Raw genomic sequence first — 23,540 nt, forward strand, 5'->3', positions numbered from 1 at the left:
ACTCCTGTCTCCAATTTTTCCTCTCTCAATTAACACATCATGTGCACCTCAACTCCCATGCCAGTGACCCACAGATGAACTGCAGCATTCCAGCAAAACACTTTTCCTGTTTGCTTTATTTATTTTTTAACATTCCACAGCCACAAAAAAAAATTTTCACCTGCCAGAATCCTTACAAATGGACTCGATAAACTACCTACAAATCAGATATGCAGGTATCTTACGTAAACCACTTATAAAAGCTTTGTCAGATGTCTCCACAAAACATGTATTCCTATTTCTTTTTTTATTTTTAAACAAACAACATATTCCCTCCATTATTGTACTTGGGTATCGCTAAATAATAAAGCAGAATTACTGACAACACTTGAAACAATTCCAAGAGCAGTTTAATAAACAAGGCAGGCTAAAACCTGCATGCTTAGAAACAGTTTCCATACATTACTGAATAAAACATGCTGGAAGTGAAATCTTCATATATAATGAGAACTAAATGCTTTTTTCCTATAATAGTAGTTCTTATATAAAGATGTTTCCTTTGTGACAGCAATCCCTAGCCTAAAGGAAAAGAACATTATGCAATATCTCTTGCGGCATGTAAGCACCTCCGTTTGCGGTCTCAGAGTTTGTCAGCACCAAGGGAAATCTTTATTGCCTGGTACCTGCACCACTTCAATGTAGTTCTTGTTTAAATAATGAGAAAAAATCGTGACATGAAATCCAAGGGAAACTTTACATCTTGTGTAACAACTCCTCCTGTCACCACTACAACATGAATCTTTACTTAACTCTGTTTCAACATGAACGTTAGGAAGGAATGTCGACCGAGTAGAGCAGGCAACGTTACAGTAAAACCGTTCGTATATAAAAAGTTGGGTTTTTTTTCTTTGAGTGTAAGAAAAGCTTTTAGTAGCACAGCATTACTTTCAATATCATAATGTTACTAATCTACAGGACAGGAGAGGGCAAATTCATCCCTGGAGCATCACTAAAGAGCACTCGGAACTTAACTTTGGGGTTTCTGTTAAACTAGTTGGTAGTAAACCACGTATTACTATTGATTTCCTCATCAAAATCAAGATAAAATTTTTATTCGTGGTATATAAATCTGTATTTCAGACAGTCTGGTGGGGAAATTTAAAAATAAGACCTTAATTACATTCCCCAGTAGAGCTGCTGTGTTAATTCAGGACAACACCCCCATGTATTTATACAGATGGCCCTGGTGATCATATTTGCCATGTGAAATCTCTACAGGGAAGCTGGGGAAAGGCAGAACTCCTAGGATATGTGCTCGTCTGCCAGTTTCACACTTTGAAATCCTCGGCAAACCCTGATTTATATACCGCCAACTGTTTTCCTATCTGATTAGGCAGTTTTCTACTCCAGTAAGCATGTAAAATGGATGTAGCCAAATTTCCACACTGAGGAGCGAAAAAACAATATTTATAGTTTAGAAATAAAACAAGCGAGAGGAATCAGGCCTGTTGGGATCATAAAGAGTTTCATAGGGGGCGAATTTCTGATAAATCTGGATTGTAGGAATGGGAGGTGAAAGCCTAGTTTTAATGGATAGTCTGGTTTAGGGCATATTTATATAATAAACACAAGACTTAAGAAATGTGTTTATAATAAATTATCTTGAAGGCAGGCTGTTGTCACTTTTCATTGGTTTACGCCTCAACCAGGAGGTAAGGTTTGAATGAAATTGGCATCTTAGGCAAATATTTCAGTTAATACTTTCAAAAAGTGGATGCAACTTTTTTTTTTCTTTAAAGGTCTAATTAAGCCTTGTTGGGGGGAAGATGACCAAATATAGGAAGTTTCAATCAATTTATCCACTATAAATGAGAGAAAACCTACACTATCTGGTTGTTTTAATTGCAGCATTACAAATAGCAGAGCATGGAGAAAGTCACTCTTTCAGTCATATATCAAGTTAAGCATTTTAAACAAACTCCAGGAGAAAAATTGCTATACAATTTCAGTATTTTTCAGCAGCTTGACAAATACATGCTGGCAATTGTGGGGAAAAAAACAGAAAGTAATAAATCAGTATGCCAGTTCTGAAATAAATTAAAATATAGCCAAGTGTAGCTCTTCACTTTCCTCTTTAAAGAGATCAAAATATAGTCAACATCCTACACTTTGTGTTTTTAACAAATAAGGGTTTTTCAAATTTTCTGTTGGCTTTGAAGCCATAACTAATTTAAATAGACTGTCAATGTGTAGAAGCTATGAGAAAAACTCAAGAGTATTACATGTAATATGTTAAGATTGAAAACTGGATTTAATTTTTTTGACAGAGAGCAGTATCTCTAACTACTTACCACATTAATGTGATATCCTTTCATTATTATATTAACTTTATTTTGTAAATGAGTTGTTTAGATTGTTCTGTAGGATGCAGAATGTACTGAAATGTGTTGCATCTCTAAGTAGCTCATTTCACTTTTATCTTGATAATTCTCCAGAGACATAATAGACACAGGTGGCCTAAATAAAACTCTTGAAATACGATTTTTATTTTTAGGGTTTCTGCAGGCAGATTAGCAATAGTCAGGCCCACTGCTGCTGAAGTAAACATTTCACAGCTGTCTCCTGCAAGAAGACTCTTTGCTGCAAGGACCAGAAGCCAACACTCAAACCCAAGGACTTAATTATTAGGATGGAAAATCAAGTTCCTGCTTATGTTCTTATCCCATAAACTTTTAATTTCTGGCCTCACCAGTGACCCAGCTTCAACAGGGAAGGGAAGGGTTCCTCTGCCCAGATTGTTCCCCATCAAATGCAAATCTCCAATATAAGCTGATTATTGTGGAGCAGCCGCTTTTTGAATGAAAAAGATCACAGCTCCTATGCTGCATGTTGAACTCAGAGCTATTGGGTGCAGAGCACTACTCAGTTCATTTAAATGACTTACATATTTCTAAGTCCCTCTCTGTTCTGCAGTTCAGTTGAAAGAGAAGCTAGATAAGAATAAAATACTTAACTCACAGTGTCAAGGCACTTCTGGGTAGACTCAGATACCTAAAAGTGCCAAGGAGCACTTAGGTTTAAAATAGGAGACTCATCCTTGGGTTACTTAGGTGTAGTCGACAGTCCTAATCCTAGGAGATCCTAGGTGCCAAGGAAGGAACTCCAAACCTCATCCCACTACATTTTGCCTGATTAAGCTGTGTTCAAGTGCAGCCTACACTTAGCAGGACAGGAACAGCGTGCTCTCTTATGAATGTTTTATTTTCTCTCTCTTTTGTTATTCTTTTTATTTAAAACAAAAAGCAGAGTTATATGCTTTATATACCTAGAAAGATAATACTTTTCTCTCCTCGTGGGGGGAGTGAAACATGGAAAAGTGGAACACATTTTGCAGTTATTGCTAGTATTTCCGCTTAGTGATAGTGTTAGCTTTGCTCTTCTCCATGCTTCTGGCAAGTGCAATGATGACAAGACTTTCATCCTGCAGTTTGGTCAGAAAATCTAATAAGCCACTTTGGCAGACACACTGGATTGAAGCAGTGAGATCTCTTTGTTTCTTGGAATCATGTTTGAGTTTTATTGTCTATATTGTATATATCTCCTATCTGGACCTACAAAGGCACTGTCTGCATTAAAGAAAGTATTTTTATCTCCCTGGTATTTATTGATTTATTTGTTCTCCTTCTTTCCACACTAAATGCTTCAGTTGACAGTTTGCAGCAGGCGAACAATGAGTTTCTGAATGATAAAAGCATCAGCTATCAGGAATGGCACCAGAACTTTCTTTTGTAAACCAAAATTTTGTTCTTTATACAAATCAACGATTAGTTCAGTCCCCACTGGTTTTAGAATAATTTCTTGGATCTTTGTAACAGTGAGAAAATCTAGCTTCTAAAAGCTGGTAGGCTGTTGGATGACGTGACCTGTTTCTAGGAATCCGACTTAAATCATCTGCATCACTGAGAGCTGTCAGACACAATCTTGAACATCAGACTAGGAGAATGGCTGTATATCACCTCTACATTACATTCATCTTTTTTATTACTTTTAGCAAAAGTCTCATGAATGGTAAGTTTTTAGATTGATCCCTTGTAACTTGACTAGGAGAGATGTGTGTGTTTCTAATTTCAAAGGGCACATCAGAGAGACCCATGTCTATTTTTGGCTATAGTGGCTGAATTAAAGAAAATAAGCTTGTTCTTTCATTAAATGAACCAACGTAGTAGAATACAGAAAATGAAAGGTTTTGTTGGCATATGCTATTTGAATTCAAAACGAGTTTCCAACATCAAATTCAAGAGACACTGCAATTTCATGATTATACTCAATACATTGGATTATTACTGATTTTACCTTCTACTGGTCTAACTCTTTATTAATAATAAAATAAAAAACAACAACAACAACAAAAACACAAGAGAAAAACAAACCATGTTTCTCATCTTGGCCTGGAAATCAGATCAGTCCATCATACTCTGTTTCCACTGTGATCCATTCAATACCACTTGTATACCACCATTTTGCAAGAACTTCCACACGTTAAATTTGACTCGTTACTCGCTGACCTTATAGAAACTTTTCACAGTACATTAAATTAAGCACAAATATATGCCTTTGTAAACAAGGCCTCAAGATTTTTTTACCTACCAGCAGAGCATCCCCATTTTTCATTTGCAAACTACTGAAGATTTTAGCTCACTACCAAAACTCTTTCTCCAGCTCCACAAAACAACCACAAAAAAAACCCAACACTATCTTCTTCCCACTGCAAATGCTCAAAAGCATTATAGTCAAAAAAGTTTTGTTAAAATGCCTTTTAAATTCAAAGTCTCATTTCTTGATCAAATTTACTTTTCAGTTTTAAGAAACGGATTACTAAATTGCTTCTAAATGACTAACTACTGAAAGTACTTTAAATAAACCTTGTTACACTTGTTTAATCCTGCATTCCTTTCTTGTTTATTTAAATGAGACTACAGCACACAATGTGGAAAAGGTAGGTCCAAGAAAATGGAAAAATGAAATTTGCAAAGAAATAGAGGACCAATCTCAATTGTTAAAGCCTGGGAATTAATAACTAAATATTTTATCTATTGTCACATGCTGTCACTTATTTATCACATTGTCCTAAAGATTTTATGATTCTTTTAGCCCCATCCAATAGACTTTTGTCTCAAACAGCTTCTGCTTAAAAAGACGCATCTTCTAGAGTTTCAAGAATAGCTTTTGCTATTGATACAGTAATCACAGGTGTACTGCTGCTTAAAAGAACTATGTACATTTTTATGTATTTTACTCTAATTTTACTTGGTTCTTTAATCTGCTTGTTTAATTTCCTTATTGACCCTATGCTCATATTTGGAGAAAAAAAAAAGGCAAACCAAAACAAAACATAGAAGATATTTTCTGAATCTGGCCATCTTCCTAGGTAAGAGCTGACTGATGTAGGGACTTCAGGATTGGGCCACAACAGCTCCCCTGTACTCAGAGACCCCCATGGGCTGTGCATGGCTTCCTGCCAGGAACAGAATTCCTTTTCATGAAAGCGTGAAGCCTCCACAATTTCTCTCTCTTTCAATGTTTTTCATTAAAGAAAACTGAGCAGAAGTCAAAGCTAAAGAAAGCCATAGATGGAAACTTAGATCAGTAGACACTGCACATAAATGCAAAATATTTCTTTACAAATACAATAGATTTCCACAGCAAGTTTTGGTTTTACTGAATTGGTGTTTTCTGACAAAAACAAAAGTATTTTGGCCTATATCTGTAGCAATTTCACATCTCTTTTTCCAGCCTGCATTGAGGTGTTGCCAAAATTTTTCCCATTCCTCGCCTGTTTTCACCCATGTTACTCCTGGTTAATAGTAGTGGCTCACCTTTTTCTGCTCCCAGAGTTTGATGAGGTAAGAAGACTTAAACAAGGGAAAAAGAGATGCCTTAAGAAACCTGACTTCTGTGAGTATGGTAAAGGGCAGATTACAGTCTTTCCTTAAATTAGAAAATTAAACAGAAACTAATGCATGTCAAAGATCAAACAGGCAAGGAATAATCTGCTGCTGCAATTACTACTAACAGGGATTGATTCAGTTGATACTTTCCAAATACAATTTGACATCTCATAAAAATTACAGCTAAACCAACAGAAACTAATTTCTGTTTTTCACAGGTGTCTATCAGGTTATAAACACACCTAACTTATTGGTTGTAATAAATGCATAACGGAAGGATATAGTTTAATATGAACCATAGACCTTCCAAATCACCTGTGAAAATAAACCGAAATGGAGTATTTCTGTCTGTCAGTAACAGTCCTGAAACATTTTGTGGCTTTTGAAAAATTAGATTTTTAGTGCTCTTTGACCAAAGTATTTTTTTTTTTACTTTCCTTATGATCTAGATGAGAATGGTGTAGTCGTAGAAACATTTCTCCCAGACCATTTAAGAGGAGATCTACTGACTGAGTTATTCTATTAACCTAAATAGTATTGGATAGGGCCAAAAATTGTTTTCTCTTCATTTACTGAGATCTTATCTTTATGCACCATTACAGAAAAGTGTTTTCTTCAGTTGTTTTTGGGTTGGGTTTTTTTTTTCCTATTTTCATTTAAATAAACTATTATGAGTTTATTTCAATACCTTGGTGCTACTCAGGGATATTTTTAAAATCTTTGGAAAATTTTCCGTATCGTTTCAGATTGCCATGTACACAGTGCAATAATGCACAGAAGCAGTGAAAAAAAAGTGGACTTCAGACAGCAAAGTTCTTGTAATGGGAGAATATAGTTAAATGGAAATGCATAACTTAAGTCACAAAGTCATGTTTTCACTCTAGCACACCCAACCTTTCTTTATTAATTACAGAAATGCCTTTCTTGTATCAATACCCCATTCTGATTTTGGTGCTAGAGCTCTTTTATTATTACTGAGAGAATGGTATAGTATAATCTTTATATAAGATTTATGGTGTTTAAAATGCTGTACTACTTTATATAAAAGGCCAAAAGCTAATGCATACCAAGTATGCAGGAAATAAAGAAGTCTAACTGAGATAGAACGAGTGGGTACTTTTGATCTTTATGATTTGGTATACTGTCTTCACAGGAATATACGAGCCACTTGAATTAAAATAAAATAGTGCATGTCTGATCTGCTGGTAGGAAAGCTGGACAAAAACTGACGTAACAAATACTGAAAAAGGTCAAAGTTGTAACACAGGAAACTTCTCTTAGCATTGTTTGAAACAGCACTGGACACATTCTAAATTAAAATATAGGAAAATATCAGAGATCATACTTTGGCTATAAACTTTTGCTCTAGGCTGAAACATGGCATAGAAAGTTTCAGCACAGCACGATCCTTCCCTTGTAATTACTGAATTCAATTTAAATTACTCCCAAAACAAAACATCTTCCCTCAGAAACTTTCATATACTTTTGTTCTTTCCTATTACTTAAATATCATGTATTTTTTCTTATAAAACAATAAATTGTGCATATCCTTTATTAAGCTTTTCAGTGCTATGAAAAAAATCACCTATTAAAGAAAAGAGGGGTTTTTGCTGTATCTTACTAGATTTTCTTTTTCTGAAGGAGAAGGATGTGTAATCAAAAGTTGTGAAGTTATGATTTCCAAACATACTTGCCCAGTCAATATGGGGCCAAATCTTGCCTGAGGAAAACATCGATACCGATTAAAAGCAATAGAAATCTGAGGACAAACTTAACATTTCTTATCAAATGCTCCTGCATTTTAGAAGCAAACTATTACACCTTGCACTGGCAGAACAGAAATAATGAAGCGTATCTCCACTAGACCCCTAATGATGCGTACTGCCACCCTGTAGCAGCACCCACCACGGGCTCCCAGAGGACACCAGAGCTGCCAGGGGATGACGAATCTCAGCTCTCAGAGCAAGGGCTAGCAGCAGTCACTGAGACAGGATGCTGTTTTCTATATAACCCCAGGCCTGCAGCCCCAAACAAACCTCATATGGTGGGAAACTGCTGGAAACTGAGACTTACAGGAAGGATTTTCATTTTACTATAATCTGTGTAAGATAATTAGAACTGTTAAAATTCATGAAAAAGACTGTTTTAAAAAAATTAGAAATGCCACAGCTTTAAACAGTTACATTGTAAAAGTTATTGCAAAAAACCCCCAATATAATGGTAAGGCATCATATTAATTTCACCAAAAATACTGACTAATATAAACCTGTGTTGCTGCAATAGTTGCTACGATTTCCCTTCCTTTCCCTTCTCTTGTCTGTTATGCCCTTGCCCTTGAGAGCAGGAAATCTGCTAATACATGGTGTAAGCCTACTTCTATTTTGACATAATTTTTGACCTTAAAGCATAACTTCAACATATTTCAACTTACTTCAGCTGCACTACAAAATCAACAATATCAACATTAAGAATATCTTCCCTTGTAAACAAAGATCTATGATGGGATCAGCTGGATCAGTACAAAAGATCCATTGTTTTCTACCGGCACAATAATTTAATAGTAAGGAGTGCTTACCTTTTCATTGAGACTGAAATTCATTCCTGTTTGGACTAGTGTCTAAACTTGGCACATGGCACATAGGCTATGGAAATTCCTTTCAAGCCCTATGAAGGATTTAGCACTTTAGAGGGATGTAGGTGATTCATAAGCCTCTGAAATTCACTTTAGAAACTTTAGATGCACAGTGTGGCACCAGTGCTGAGACTGGGTTACTGTTACACAGCAGAATGTTAGAAACATCTCAGCCAAGGAAGAAACAGCTTCAGACAGCAGAGAAGAGGTAAATGACACATATTATATTTTTCTTAGTGATAAAACACAGCAAAACCAGTTTGGGGAACCTAAGGCATGATCAAAGAAACTTTGCTACCACGTGATTCAGAATAGTCATTTGGTATAATTTCAAAGTGTTCAAATTTGTTCAAAACATTTTGACAAGCTTAATTGTGTATTGCTTGAGTTTATGCCAGTTCTAGTGATGTGTGTGACATTTTATTGTAAGCCTTTCCTATTCGTGTGGTGTTGCAGAGCAACAGACATGTATTAATGATTTTAGAAATGTGCCCAACAGAAGTGAAATTTCAACAACAGAAGTTTGCTATTGGGTCAACGTAAGTTGCTTTTTTCCTTTTTTTTTTTTTTTTTTAGGGAAACACACAGAAAAGAGAAAATAAAAACTGTAATTTAAGAAACACAATAACCGAAAATAGCAGATAAAGAAAATAAAATTGTCTTCCAAAAGAATTTTCCTATAGATCGCATAATGAAACTACAGAGGGGAAAAAGGCATCTGTATAGTCAGAATAATCAAAGTGTTGTAGAGACAATTAGCCCACAGCCCACTAGGGGCTACTGAGAAACATGCTACTGACATATAACATGGGACACTTTTAAACACCTTTACTGTAGTGCGAGGGAGAAGGGAGAAGGCCATTCGACTGCCTGAGAAGTGGGGGAAACTACTTAATTACAGTGGGTTATTAACTGTATATGTATGTAAGCTAGATACGGTCTGTGCACTCACAAAACACAAATAAATAGGTGCAGTCATACACAAATAGCCATCAGATAATCAAAGAGCATTTTTCATCCGAGAACTACTTGCACTAGGAAGGAAACAATATCTGACTTCAGTTGCAACTCTAAATGATCTTTAAGAAGCACTGGGTTTTGGATATTTTTCCCTAAAATATTTATCTTAGAAATGAAATCAGTTTCAGTATCTGCCAGAAATGTTTAATAAGCTGCAAGATAGGAAAATATAGTATTAAAATAGCAAAAAGTTTTGATTCCTTACAGTTACTTCTTTTTTTTTTTTAATCTAATTGGGACCAACTGGCCTCATTGCTTCTTATAAACTTAGCAATATATATTCAGAAAAAAGGAATAAAAATGAACAGATGTTTCTCCTTAAAGAAGTCAGACAAAGATTTTTCTTACACAATAAATCAGCTGCTAGTGGATTTCCAGGACACTGCTCCAGGCTAACTGTTTAGGTATGGCTTAAAAGCCTGGTTTACCTCTGTATGTATCCAAAACTGGTAAAGTAGATTAAACTGTAGATGAACAGCAAACACTGAAGGGGGAATGAAAAGAGCCATAGGCAAGTTTAAAATCTGAAAAAAATGAGAAAGAAAATATATGTTAGATATATCATTCTAAACTTGTGAAGATATAACAAAGTACTATCTCAGAAGCTCAAAGCACTGCACAAGATAATTGCTTCGTCTGATACCTCCATAATGTAGACATCATGTAGAATACACACTGATTATTATGTTACTACTAGGTGTGCTAAACAAATGAGACAAATGATTATTATGTTACTACTAGGTGTGCTAAACAATTGCTGCAAAAGTGATTTGCCAAAAGTCATAATGTGAGCAAGTAGAAAGAGCAAGAAAAGGACTCAGAAATCCTGAGATTAGATGTTTATTCCGTGTACTATATGGAGCAGACAGCAACTTGTCCTTGACATGAGGGGTTCACTTATAGGGGAGAATTATCACAGAGTAAGTAAGGTGTGAATTTAATAACACTATAGCTTTTCCATCCAAACACACTACGTGAGCACAATAAGGGCAAGGCAGCTTACTTGGCTTTCAAAGTTAATTATAAATTCGCACCCTACCTTTCACACAGCATCTCCCTCGAAGCCCCGATATTTTGCTGAGTTCTGAAGATGTGCTAGCATGAAAACAGTTTCAGAAAACTGCTTACTTAGGAAAGACACTGGTAACTTACATACAGAGTAAAATCCCAGGAATTTCACAATTAATTGGTTAACTGGCTGAACAACAGAATAAGACTTCCAAGACCTTCACGTGTTAAAAGTCAGTCTGCTTTCTTCAGAAAAAGGCTTATCTTTTAATTTTTTCTTGTACCTGACATTGTGTTATACCAGCTGCATTGTTATCCTTCCCTAAAATACAGAGATTTTTTCTAAACCAAACAGTAACAGAGGTATCTTCAAAAATCTAAGTCTCTTTAGCACTCAGGGAAAATCTGGGTAGCAGATTAAGGCCTCCCTGTGAAACACAGCGAAATTAGCAAACTCCGTTTTCAAATTCCTATTGTCCTTCTCACAAAAATCAAATCTGTGAACATCAGAGAAAGCAATCTGATAGCCACGACAGGCCTCCTGAACCAGGAATTCCTTTAGTGTAGGTCTGCGCATAGCATTTAATGCTGATATTCCCTCAGTTTTTGTCAAAAGGCCTACCCAATAGGTAAGATGTCGCACTGGGGCTGTGAAACAAATGCACCTCCATCCCCGTGATGTGACTGATGCTCTCAAGAAAGTCACCACAGCTGCATCCCACTGTCACAAGCCAATGGAGGCCCTGCAATCCCAGCTCGGTCCGCTGGCTTCGACACCAGACAACGACTGAAGCACTAGAAAGTCACTGAATTCACTGCAGTTTCAGCATCACCTGGTAGGGCTAGGACAGCTGTGTTTCAAAAGCTACATTCAAAGGCTTCACGGATCACAGCTGCCTCACAAAGTACACGTGGGGCGTTTCTGGTTGAATGTCTTGGAAGTTCTTTTCCAAGAAGTAAAGGAATTTAAAGGTGGTAGAAGGGCTATGCTGAGCTTCTGGAACTTGGGGGAAAGAATGTAAACAGCTATTTTGTTTTAATCAGTCTGATCCTCAAAGGCTGAAGTGTTTGCGTAACATTTATCAAACAAAAAAGAAAGAAAAATGTTTGGAAAGTGAAAGTTGCACATTCAATCCGTAAGAATCACTCAGCCTAAGTAAACTCACAAAAATTGGCAGCAACTCTTACCCAAGTTAAGGCAGAAGCTAGTAAATGCCATCAGGGAGGATGTGGCATTTAGGCATGAAATCCTGGAGTAGAGGTGGGTATCAGCCTTCTTTAAGAGTTAAAAATGCAGAACAGACTGCCTTGTGCAGAAGACTACTAAACAGAAGAGCGCCTTTCAAACCTATAATCCTCCATGCTCTGAAACAGAAGTGTAGTGCAAGCCTCCCATACTTTAGAAGAAATGCCCTAAACACTGGCATGGAGTCAATCTCTTTTCTGAGTTCCTTTTTCCTCCTTCCTCTAACCTGGACCCCCTTAATATTTAATTATTAAAAGTGGGGGAGCTACAAAAAAAAAAGAGACTGAGAGATATTTGTCCCACAACAGCCAGAAGGCTGGCATGGTTTTTCTCAAAGGTTATCTTACAAAGAAGCCAACGAAGGAGTAGGATACACGGCCAGATGTAAGAAAAGCTACTGCAGTTTTCTCTTATTATTGATTGTACCTCTCTAATGGCATGATAAGAGCAGGAAATTTTTTAAAAGGAATGGAGAGGAAGTTGATTAAAAAAAAAAAAAAACACAACAGATGGTTTTCAGATTATTCATGGAAGTCGTTGCAGGATTTAAAGCAGGGTTAAAAATTATATGCTTTTTCCCTAAAAGTATCAGAGGCAATTTGGTGGTATTTACAGATGACTCAGAGGGGAAGGAAGGATCACCTTGATATTTATTTTCTAACCTACTTCTCACAATGAATACTAGGATTTCCCCACTAAGTGGTAAGATGAGGGAAATTTTATATAAATCTACAGGCAAATTTGAGACTGACAAAGGAGAATGCTTTCCTAATTGCCTCATGTTTCCTTGCAATGCAAGCTTTATTTTGCACAGAAAGGATTTCAAAGATCATTTACAAAAGCAGAACCCATAGGGAGGAATGAAAACAAGCTCCCATACAAAAGATTTAGTTTGTCCTATCTGTGGTTCCACGGGAACAAGATCAATGTGAGGAGGGGAAAAAAAAAAAAAAAATCATTAAATAGTTTTTCCACTGGAAATGCCAATTCACCAAATCAAATCATTTCATGGGAATGTACCACCTTTCACTAATCTGTAGAGGAATGGCTTTCCTGGCTCCAAGATGGAATTTCTGTTCAAAACTGCAGAAAAACACTTATCACACTCACAGATCTTTTCTCATTTGTGGATTCGGCAACAGAGATTGAGAGCGCACCACAATAACTGATAACCTGATGGGAAAGGCACTCATCGAGGGGGGGGAGAGGGATCCCCATCTGGGGCTGCTGCACTGCAGCTGTGTGCCTTCACGCTCTCGGTGTTGCCCCTTTTGAAGGGTGCGTGTCCGACGCACGCTCTACTTTTCTCCCTCTCATTTGTAATAAAAGCTTATAAACACTTCCACTACAGAAAGGGACAATGTTGAAACTCCTGAGGCTTAGCAGGAGGGCCAAGTTTCCTGTGCTGAGCCCCTTCGTTTCCACGCTGGGTCCCCGGGCCCCCCTGCCAATGCGGCCGGCTCTCGCAGCGGGGCCGCAGGGCAGCTGCCGACAGCTAGTTCACGTGGGCTATACTTCCGTGAGGATTCTGCAGGAGTTAAAGGTAAGGATAAAAAAATCCCACCCCTTACAGATCCCAGACCTGGCAGACTCCTCGGTAGGTAAGAAGTGAACTTTGTGACTCTGTGCTGAAGAGAACAGTGTTACCTATTCCCTTTCCAGATCTATATACAGATGTTTCCACTGCTTTTAAACCAAGGCATAACTCAACCCTTTATCTAAACATATAGTCTAAAGCTATCAAATTATTATGGATCTATTATTTGCAATCAAATCTTACCCTTGGAGGAAAGTTAAGAACTGGTACTCATAGAACTATTCATAGCTTTTCAAGCTATGAATATGTTACTTTCTCCTTTCACAATTACACTTTAACTATGCGTTTCATCAGAAGCAAAGATTTATATAGCCTTAGCTTGCTGATTTCTTCTTAAAAATGAATATACATTTTTTTCCCACATCTTTTTCCCACTAAATGGGCTTCCAAACCATCTCTCAGTCTTAACAGCAGGTCTGCTTCAGTATGGCCCCTCCCCTGGAGTAACAGAAACACTCTGTGCGCAAACGACATGAAGCAATACACATTTGGTTCCAAGTTCAGGAGTACATCTCACACTACTGACTGTACTTCAGGCATGTTTTTCTCTTCTCTTTCATTTCACATCTTTTCAATCAGCTCGAGCACAACCCACACAGATTAATATGCTGATTTATTTATCTTATAACGTTTAACTTAAAACACATACAGAGCTGGCAGCAGAACAGTCCCACAATCCCACATCATCCACCACAACTTTCTCACAGTCTCCACAAAACTGCATGTCGAACTGCATTCAACAGTACACATTCAGCAACATCAGATCACTCTCAGAGCGTAACTAAAGGCTTCACTGAGTTTCAGCTTCGAGAAGATGCAACCGTGGAGTTCTGGACAAGTCTGGCAGTCCAAAAAAATAGCAGTGCTATAAGAATTAGCAAGAATTGTATTCATGCACAGTAAGGCTTTGGAGAAAGAAAACTGGCACAGCTCTCAAAAGTTCTAGGGGGAGGTAAACCAATATTTACATTAATCAAATGTCTTGGCTAATACCAAATATTTGGTGGAAAAAACACTGCACACAAAAGTATTATGGATTCCCAGGTTGACTTCCCTTTGCTCAAAGCAAATTAATTTTAAATGTACATATATTATTTGCCAAGCGATACCAGTGTGGTCCTGAGGATGGTCTTCAGAATCTAAGACGGCCAGACATCTTGGCCTTCCTGAATATTTTATGCTCTCTGAGGTATCATCCTCAAAACCATGCAGGCAGGCAAAGTTCTCATGCACACACCCATACGCACACACAGGCTTTTTGTCTTTTTTGAATTATTGTTTTTGTTAAGCATTTGCACATATGGTCCCAATGGGTAAACGTGCAAAGGTTAAATCTTTAACATGGCAGTATTTACATAGGAAGCAGAGTTGTGACAGAGATGCATCCCTTCCGCTATTGTTCATTATTATGGCCATTTAAATTTAAGGCACTCCTACTAGATTAGACGACTATCTGCTGAATAAAAAAAATAACAAGAATTTACAGAGAAGACTTTAAGAAACAAAATGAATAGTATCTGTTTCACAACTTCCAGAAGAACTAGTCTTTTTTTTGGAACCTAGCACTTTAACTCATCTAATGTCATGAGTTTGAAACAGTTATGAACAACAGGCTAAATCCACGCTCAGTTATGTGAGCATGAATCCAGACAAACTTTACTGAAGTTAGTGGCGTTACACTGGATTTGCATGTGTGAGCACACACTCTTGGCTTTGAGTCATTTGCTCATAGGGTAGTTGTAGAGACTGCCAGAGGACTGGGGGTTTCCTCCACCACCAGTATTATACCTCATTGGAAAAAAGCATTTACATGTTTTATATATACAAAAATACATTGAATATTGCTTTTGAACTCTAATTCTGAAAATTCAAAATTTGACGTTATTCTTTTTTTTAAAAAACAAACAACAACCAACCAAACAACCTACAATCTGAGTTAAAAAATAGAGTCAAAAGAGAACACGAGAGTGCAACTGAGGAAATCAGCAGTTATCCTGGGCCCAAAACTAAACACTGAATACTATGTTAAATTTATGAATGTATTTGGAAATACACATTTTTAAAGCTGTAAATGAGTACTCGTCTTATTGCATATAAGCTGTGTACACATGCATATGATATATACATATTGCATGCGTACACAGCTCACCATTTAAAAGAAATTATATTTGAAACAACACCAGCTAAAAGTAGTGGCATACTGCCCTTACTTACCGGAGTACTGACACATGACATGAACGAACAGAGACAAATAAATACATTTGCATGTGCAAAGCAATCTTTAGTAACGATTTCTCTCCCTGCTCCTTTCAGTTATACAGACATATTCTAGAGTAGTTAGGCTATACTGTGATCTTTTCCCATACTTATGCATGAATAACTGAAGGAAAAAAATTGTCTCATTTTACTCAAAAAGTTATGAAAATATAAATGCAGGGTTATAATTATCCTTCTTAAACTTAACTACTGCATCTCTGTTCAAGTTTTTTGTAAAAACATTAATAAATGTATTTTTAAAGCTTATGATTCTCAGATTCTTCAGTTTCAACTTCTGTGCTTTCAGTGTCAAACATCTTAAATAATTTATATGTTTTTCTTTGAAGGAAAATAAACACTATGTTTTCACTTTTACTACATCTTGTTGACATTAATTTGTTTGTCAAATCTCGTGCAACTTACCCAGGAGGTGTATTTCTGCAGTACAGACTGTCTCAAGGCTGTGAATAAGTTGTAATCTTCAGAACTATGATGTACTTGGTGCGCTGCCCACAGTATATTAACCTCTGCAAAACACATAATTTCTAATGAGGTATGTCCTAGAGAAAAAAGCAACATTTGTTTCCCAAGGCCTTTTGTCGTAAGCTAGAAGCAACTAATCCCCCAAATACACTTTGCTATTTTACCACAGTATAGCAGGTAATAAAATCTAATGTTCAGACCTGAGTTTGGGTAGGCTGGGTTAAATGTCAGTAAGTGGACACAAGTCAGTGTAACTTTCATGCTGAGGAAGGTGAGGCTACGGCAGGAACTAAAATCATTGCTGGAAGAGCAGAAGGATGTGCAAGACGAGGGTTAAAGAGCCCGAAAGCCTGAGCTGAGTCCTGATAACACGAGTCAGTAGGAGCTCTCTTACGGGGTTCAGAGGGACAAGGACTGAGGATGCTTTCAGGCCTGCATTGGTTTACTGAAGTTATATTTCAAGACGAGAAGGGAACACAAAATGTTCCAAAAATCTTACGCTTCAAATTTAAACAACTTAACTGATGCCTGCTGTTATGCTTACAGTTTTCTGGAACACTTAAATCTTCAAGCCCACTTGTACCACAGACCACAAAACACAGCCATTGCGTGCCCACTAGTGACAAATGGAAAAACAAATGGTTGCTTGCTGGGAACTCTGGACCCAGCCAAAGGAGCGCAGTGGCTCTACTGTGTTACAGTTCAAAAAAAGTTGCTGGAATAAGGGCAAAACCAGCATCAGCCATGTCCTCTGCAGGCATGACACCTCTAATGCACTGCAGTGAAGACGACTTCAAAATCCTCATTGGATTTCAAGGCATTTTCTCATTAAGTGCAGATCTGGGTGGCCCCTCTGCATTGTATATTGATATCTGGACAGTCTTAAGTAGGAGGTTAAGACAGAAATGTTCATGGCCATCAGATGTATAGCTACGAGGATGAGAAAGTGGGTGGTTAATGCAGCCCAAATAATGCCTATTTAGCATAAACCTAAATTTAAGGTCACAGGCATTTCAAGCGACGAAGTATACACAAAGCCTCAGCTGATTACAGAAATTAAAAGTTAACTGGCGGTCCGCCAGCTGCACGCTCCCATTGCCACTGACTTGTTTCACCAGAGCAATTAGAGAAGTGCCTTTGGCAGATACTAGAATCGCATTCACAGAAGGATCTTGTAATGTGTATTTAAACTCCTGAAATCATCTGGTGCCAAGCTTACATCAAATAGTCTAGGTCTGGTGATTAACATGTACTTGCAGTGTAGAGTAACACCAAAAAAAACTCTTAATGAATCTCAAGGTGTCTTCACCATTTCAGGGGACTAGATAGCGTTGTAACAGGAGGTAACAGTCTTGTATGCTAGAAACTGAGAATTTTAAATCTAATGAATTTTGACAGTTTTGTAATTTACATGACAACATCATTTCTGAATGCCCTGTAAGTCCTTGAAAATCCTTACAATTGCTGAATTAAAACCATAATTTCAACTATCATAAAACACTTAAGACTCAATCTGAGAATTCTTCCTTCTTTAAATGCATTAGTTCCTGAAGGAACAAGTGTTCACTATATCAAGAATCAGTGATCTCTCTCAAAAAAACCCCAACATCTTAATGCATCTCTGCCTAATGAGCTCACTAGGAGATGAATTATTCAGGTGAGCTTCAGTACTCAATAATAATTTGTATTTGAAATGTTTCCCAAGACCTCGACAGAAGCTAAATGAGTGAACAAAGCATCTGAAAAGGTGGAGGTTAAAGACCTGTCTCCTTAGTTGTTTTAAAAGCATTTACTTCCTATCACAAACTGTGTGTAACACAAGCCTCCACTCAATGAAGTACAGCTGTACAAACAGGGTACAGTAACTGGATCTTGCTTCTTTCCCTCAGTCATTTTTCAGCATTGTGAAAAGTTCAAGGAAGGGAATCTATGATGATTTTTACAGTCTACTTTCATTGTAGTTAAGGTCAAACGGTTTTCAAAATGAATTACTAAACAGGCATTTTATTAGCATTCATTTTTCAGTTAAACTGCCTCTTACACTAACAAGAATATAGAATAGTGTAACTGAATATTGGTAAAATGTTAATCTTTCAGATGTACGAGTCAGCTTAAATGCTCTATCATTCAAAAATATACCACAGGAATATTAGGGGCATAAACAAACAATTCTGTCACAAGTAATTTAACTGCTAAAGCTATTTCTGACTTCTTCTGTTACAGCTAAGTAAATTAAATCCTGCTCCTTAATCCTATTCTTGCTGACATCAATGGCACAGAGTATGTTAAATTCCTTGGCAAAATAGGCAGAGTTGATGATCGGAAATAATTTTTGTCCTAAACATTTATCTGAAGAAATTGATCATCAATAACTTTTTATCTGAAGCAGAAAAATAACATCATGAATAAGTGTGAAATGGATCACCCCAAAACTCAGTCTGTAACCATAAGTACATTAAAAATATTAAAATTGTAACTCCTAAAAGACATCTCATAAATGTGAGAAACAGACCGAGCACTCATCAAGGAATACAGCTGACTGCTCACCAACTACCCGCGACCAAAAGTATGTGTCTATAGAACTGTGGTTTCACTTTTTCATTCATAAAGATGGTAACTTGAAGCAAAATGCGAAAAGTTATTTGAATGAGAACGAAATTATAAAAGACTGCCTCACATCCACCTCCTCATACTTATTACTACATAATTACTTAAAAAGAGAGCAAGACTGAGCTATGGCCAATTCCAACACAGTTGTTTTAAAAAAAAAATCTATGTAGAAAACAGGAAGTATTACTGGATTTTGTAGATCTCTCCAGTTCAAATTTTCCCATGAAGCCACAAGAAAAAAGTAGGTGACGGAATGGGAGAAGCCACTCAGACAATGCTCTAATGGAATTTCTTATGTTTTCTAAGTCAAATATGATTCGTAAATAAAATAAGAAATTACATCACTGGAATACCTATAGGCACATTTTTGATCTAGGAGAGTGAACATCATAGAATCAAAGGATAATTCAGTCTGGAGAGGACTGCAGGAGTTCTCTAGTCCAACCTCCTGCTCAAAGCAGGACCAGCTGTGAGGCTTCTGAGTGCTCTGCCCAGTTGGGTCTTGGAAACTTTCTGCATCTTCTGCTATAGTGGAGAAGAGGTGTGCTATTTGGATCTGGGGAAGAGCAGAACAACTACATCTTGCTACTGGAGTTAATTATTAATACGTTATTATTACCATTGTACAGAATCAATTACTATCTTCTTCCATCACCCAATATAAACTGTAAAAGAATCAGCATGTAATCCCAGAAGAGAATGAATGCTGCCACCTAGATAGGTGAGGAAGGAAAGAAAATTGGTGGTACACAGGAATTGCTGGATGATAAGTAGCTTACCATCCAGCCCTCAGTTTTCACTCTAGCTCTTTAAGTCTCCATGAAGTTATCTCAGACTCAGACCTGCAGTTGCTAAAATCAGTGGGCTCTGAGCAGTTGAGAGATTTGTATCTTAATACCAATTCTAACGGAAAATGAAGATTTGTCTTTTTTAGCATTAGTCCAATATATGAATACTACTGACAGAAAAAAGAAAATGAGAGGCTGAGAGAACTGGCTTGGAGAAGAGAAGGCTTTGGGGGACTTAATAATAGCCTTGCAGCACCAATGAAGCACCAATTGTCAAGAAGCTGGAGTCAAGCTTTTTGCAGCAGTCCCACTTTATCTTCTTTTTTGGGTTTTCCAAAAGGAAGAAAGATTAATGATGTTATCCTTCCTTTCCACGTCCTCCCTCCCTCCTCCTCCTAATTAATACATAAAAATGTAATGTTTCACACACCATCACAACCATATTGGTATGGCAATCAATGGTTCCACTTAGCCTTAATTTTTTTCTATTTCAGATTCATTTTTTAGCATTAATCAAATCCCTTTCTATGAGACCTAAAGATAGATCCAATGCCTGGGCCATGTTTCACTACTTCTGAAGTATCTTCCTTGTGGTGTTAGAAATTCGTCATCATGCACATAAGATTTCCCTCTAAGAATACATAATGTGTAAAGTTCAAAATGAGGCTTTGTTGTTATTCATTTCTGTATTGTCTCTCATTCTGTCCATCATTTCCACAGCCCACCACATTTTGATTAACCGCAGGAGAAAATAGATATGACAAAAAAACCCTGTAGTCATTTCAAGGAGTGATGTCAAGGAAAACAGCCATCTTACACAATCTTCAAAATCAGTGAAATGGTAAAGATTTGATTAATCTTTAGTGAATAAAAAAGATTAGATAGACTTTTTAATTAAAAGGGGGTAATTTCTTCGCACACAGATTTATAAGACCTGGAACTGAAGTAAAGTGGAAAAATATATAGATGATTTAGAAATATGTCCATATGATGAGTCATGTAAAGTTTCCATTCTTTTTCAGTCAACATTGACTGTAGCTAGGAGAACAGGTGGAAGTTTCCCCTCAGCATCTACTTTAAATTTAAAAAAACCCTTCAGTTTGACTATGCTTGCCATCTGTTACAATATTAGATACCTTCAGTATTCAGTGAGGAACTGAACTACAATTTACCTAGCTAGAAACTTAGAAGGTAGCAAAATTACATTTACTGTGCTACGAACTACCACATCATGATGAACTCCGCAAAGCCAAGCATGGGCAAGAAACTCCTCGCCCACGGTGTGGTGCCTGCTGCCCCCAGCATGGAAACTGCTGCTTCCTACAGCAGCTTAACCTGCAGTAACCAGGCCGGTACTGTGTGCTGTGTTTGCCTACAAGCAATAGAAAAGGCATCATCTCATGAGTCTACTTCTCTCCAGTCAGAATTAGTAGAAACCTCAGGATGACTGAGGAAAGAAAAATGGCCTGGGAGGTAAGTCTTCCAGTCATTCCTTTTCTGTGCATTTCAACCCTCCCTACAAAGACAAAACAGACAAGAATATATAGTATTTAAATAATTTCTCCACTAAACTATTGGCTTTTCTTATTCACAAAACAACCGTTTGATTACTTACTACCTTCCTGCCTTGTTCTAATTGATCTGTTCTGTTGCTGCATCTGAAATGTTTGAATAAATCTCTTCTCATGCAGGGCTTTTTCAGAGAGTCTCATTCCCTGCTGGATTCTACACTTGCATTGGATGAACAACCACTGAGACAGAGCACCACTTAAGTTTTGTTACTGGGAGGGACAACTACTGGATTTTTTAATAAAAGTTGGCTAAAAAACTGTATTTTGGGACCCAGAGCGGATGCCTTTATTAAAATTGGGAAGTCACCCTACATGGTGAAGTCACATGAAAACACCTCACATGAAAACAGAAATCTACTTACACAGATTAGTTATCATCTCAACAACAGGAGTAGGTATGATCTATACATGACTCTCCTGTTTAGTCTGTTGTGGTGTAGTCCCTCTTTTGTTACTCTTCTGATACAACTTTGCTTCATATTTTTTGTTTTAGTGTTGTTCAATAAGAGTTGCAAGATCGGTAATTTGCCAAAAGCCTCTGCTTCCTTCTTATTAGAAATATAATTCATATAGGAACAAATTCTTTCCCCAGTTACGTTAGTGTAAGCATAGAGCTGTGCAGGTTTAATGAGAACAGGATTAGATCCAAGGAATTTATCTGGAAGACTATATTATATACCACACACAAAGAAGCGTGTATACAGGGAAATGTACACTTTTTTTTTTTAACAGGATACATTTTTCTTACATTGTGACCTTGGCTACAGTGAGTCTTAGCAGTTTGTATTCTCAGGATGATCACATATGTAATTCAAAAGACTAGCTGTGAGGAGATCTGAGTTCAAGTGGTGATTTAGACTTGATTCACTATAGAACTTCAAACAATCTTCTTACCTTTCTTCTTCTGCACATTTTTATTGAGAAGCGCTCATCTGTGCATGTACCTGACACAGACCAGTTCTCAGCATTTAGAAAGTAGGAGTTCCACTACTGTTTAGAATAATAGGAAAAACAGACTACGTTAGCCTTTGCTCCCAGACTTGGTGCGTCAGGAGGAGAAGTGGAACAACTCAGAAGCACCTCTTCAGCCTCGGCACTATCTAGTCCTCTCTGGTCTTTTTGCAACGAATGTATTGCAGTACCCAGGTAATTCCAGGACAGGCAATCTTACAGCATGTCACACAGCCAGTGTCAAACAGAAAATAATGCTACCATGAGACACTCTGTAACCTACATAGGTGCAATCCAGCAGCTTAATTGGGAAATTTCACTAGGCATTCAGCATCTGATCCTTCCATGATGCGAGATGTGCTTTTCTGTGCTTTGTTCAGTATTATCTCTGTTTTTCAGCCCTCTTCTTAAATTACTGTATGTGGTCAGCAAACTATTTAGTGAGTGGGCTAACTTATAATCAAGTAATACATGGTATATGCTCCCATGGCTTACAAGCCAAAAATGGGAGCAACCTTCTACAAAACCTGCCTCCAGAATCTGTCCACGAGCCAAAACCTCCTGCTTGATCTGCTGCCATACCAGTTGAAAACACAAAACTGCTCCCACACGAAAAATCCACAATAAGATCTGCAAAACTTAAGATGCAGAATGGTCTAGGGAAACGTGGGAAGAATCAAGACAAGCCAAAGTATTACATATGCTACTCAGAACAAACAACGGGCCAGATCATGTCCCCTCTTAGCAAGAATCTGGGGGACTGTGAATTATACTCAGATATACTTCTGAATCTGTAAAATATTTGAGATATCATGTGGTTAGGAAAGCAGAGTTTGACCAGGTCAAAAGTAACGGTCCTCTCAAGCCATACATGCCCTATTTTATTTCTTGGCATCCTCATAAGCATAGGATACCAATGGAAAGGTTAGAAAAAGCCACAGTGTTCCCAAAGACTCAGCCTCTTCTAGTAGGAGTAGTTCCCTCGGAAGCTAAGCTGCGTGGATCAAACTTCATGCAACATAGTTATATCAATGTAAATAAGAGTAAGAGTCTCAGTTAGTTACATTAGGACAGTCCTAACCCATGGCCTGTGAGCTTTTCATACAGTTGCCAGGAGTGGAACAGTCTCTTTCCACACATGCCATGGAAAACCACAAAGGAATAAAGTTTATTAGGTAAGGATTCAGAAATTAGTACAGAGTGACTCAATCTCTGACTTCACTCATAGTTTTAATAGAAAATGAATGTGCATTCCTTCGTGGGGAAAGATATTGAGAAGATAAATGATCCAAAGCAATTTTAGCATGCAAATGTTGGATTTGGACACTTCCACAAAGGCAAATAGGAAAAATTCAAAGGATGAAGACAGACACAGAAGGAATGAAGTTTTAGTAATGTGTATATATGTAAACTCTGAAAATAGTGGAATATTTGGCAAGTCTTCCAGTACA

General features: G+C 37.4%; 1 protein-coding gene across 1 annotated transcript in view; it reads right to left on the minus strand.

The window, feature by feature from the left end:
* Nucleotides 1-23,540, minus strand: part of AGMO (alkylglycerol monooxygenase) — a 192,866-nt gene that overhangs the window by 96,738 nt on the left and 72,588 nt on the right. Inside the window, 2 exon segments of the mRNA XM_075495548.1 lie at nt 10,008-10,103; nt 16,110-16,213. Of these exon segments, the coding sequence (XP_075351663.1) occupies nt 10,008-10,103; nt 16,110-16,213 (200 nt within the window).

The sequence above is a fragment of the Mycteria americana genome, chromosome 2 (assembly GCF_035582795.1).
Source record: "Mycteria americana isolate JAX WOST 10 ecotype Jacksonville Zoo and Gardens chromosome 2, USCA_MyAme_1.0, whole genome shotgun sequence".
Classification (NCBI taxonomy): domain Eukaryota; kingdom Metazoa; phylum Chordata; class Aves; order Ciconiiformes; family Ciconiidae; genus Mycteria; species Mycteria americana.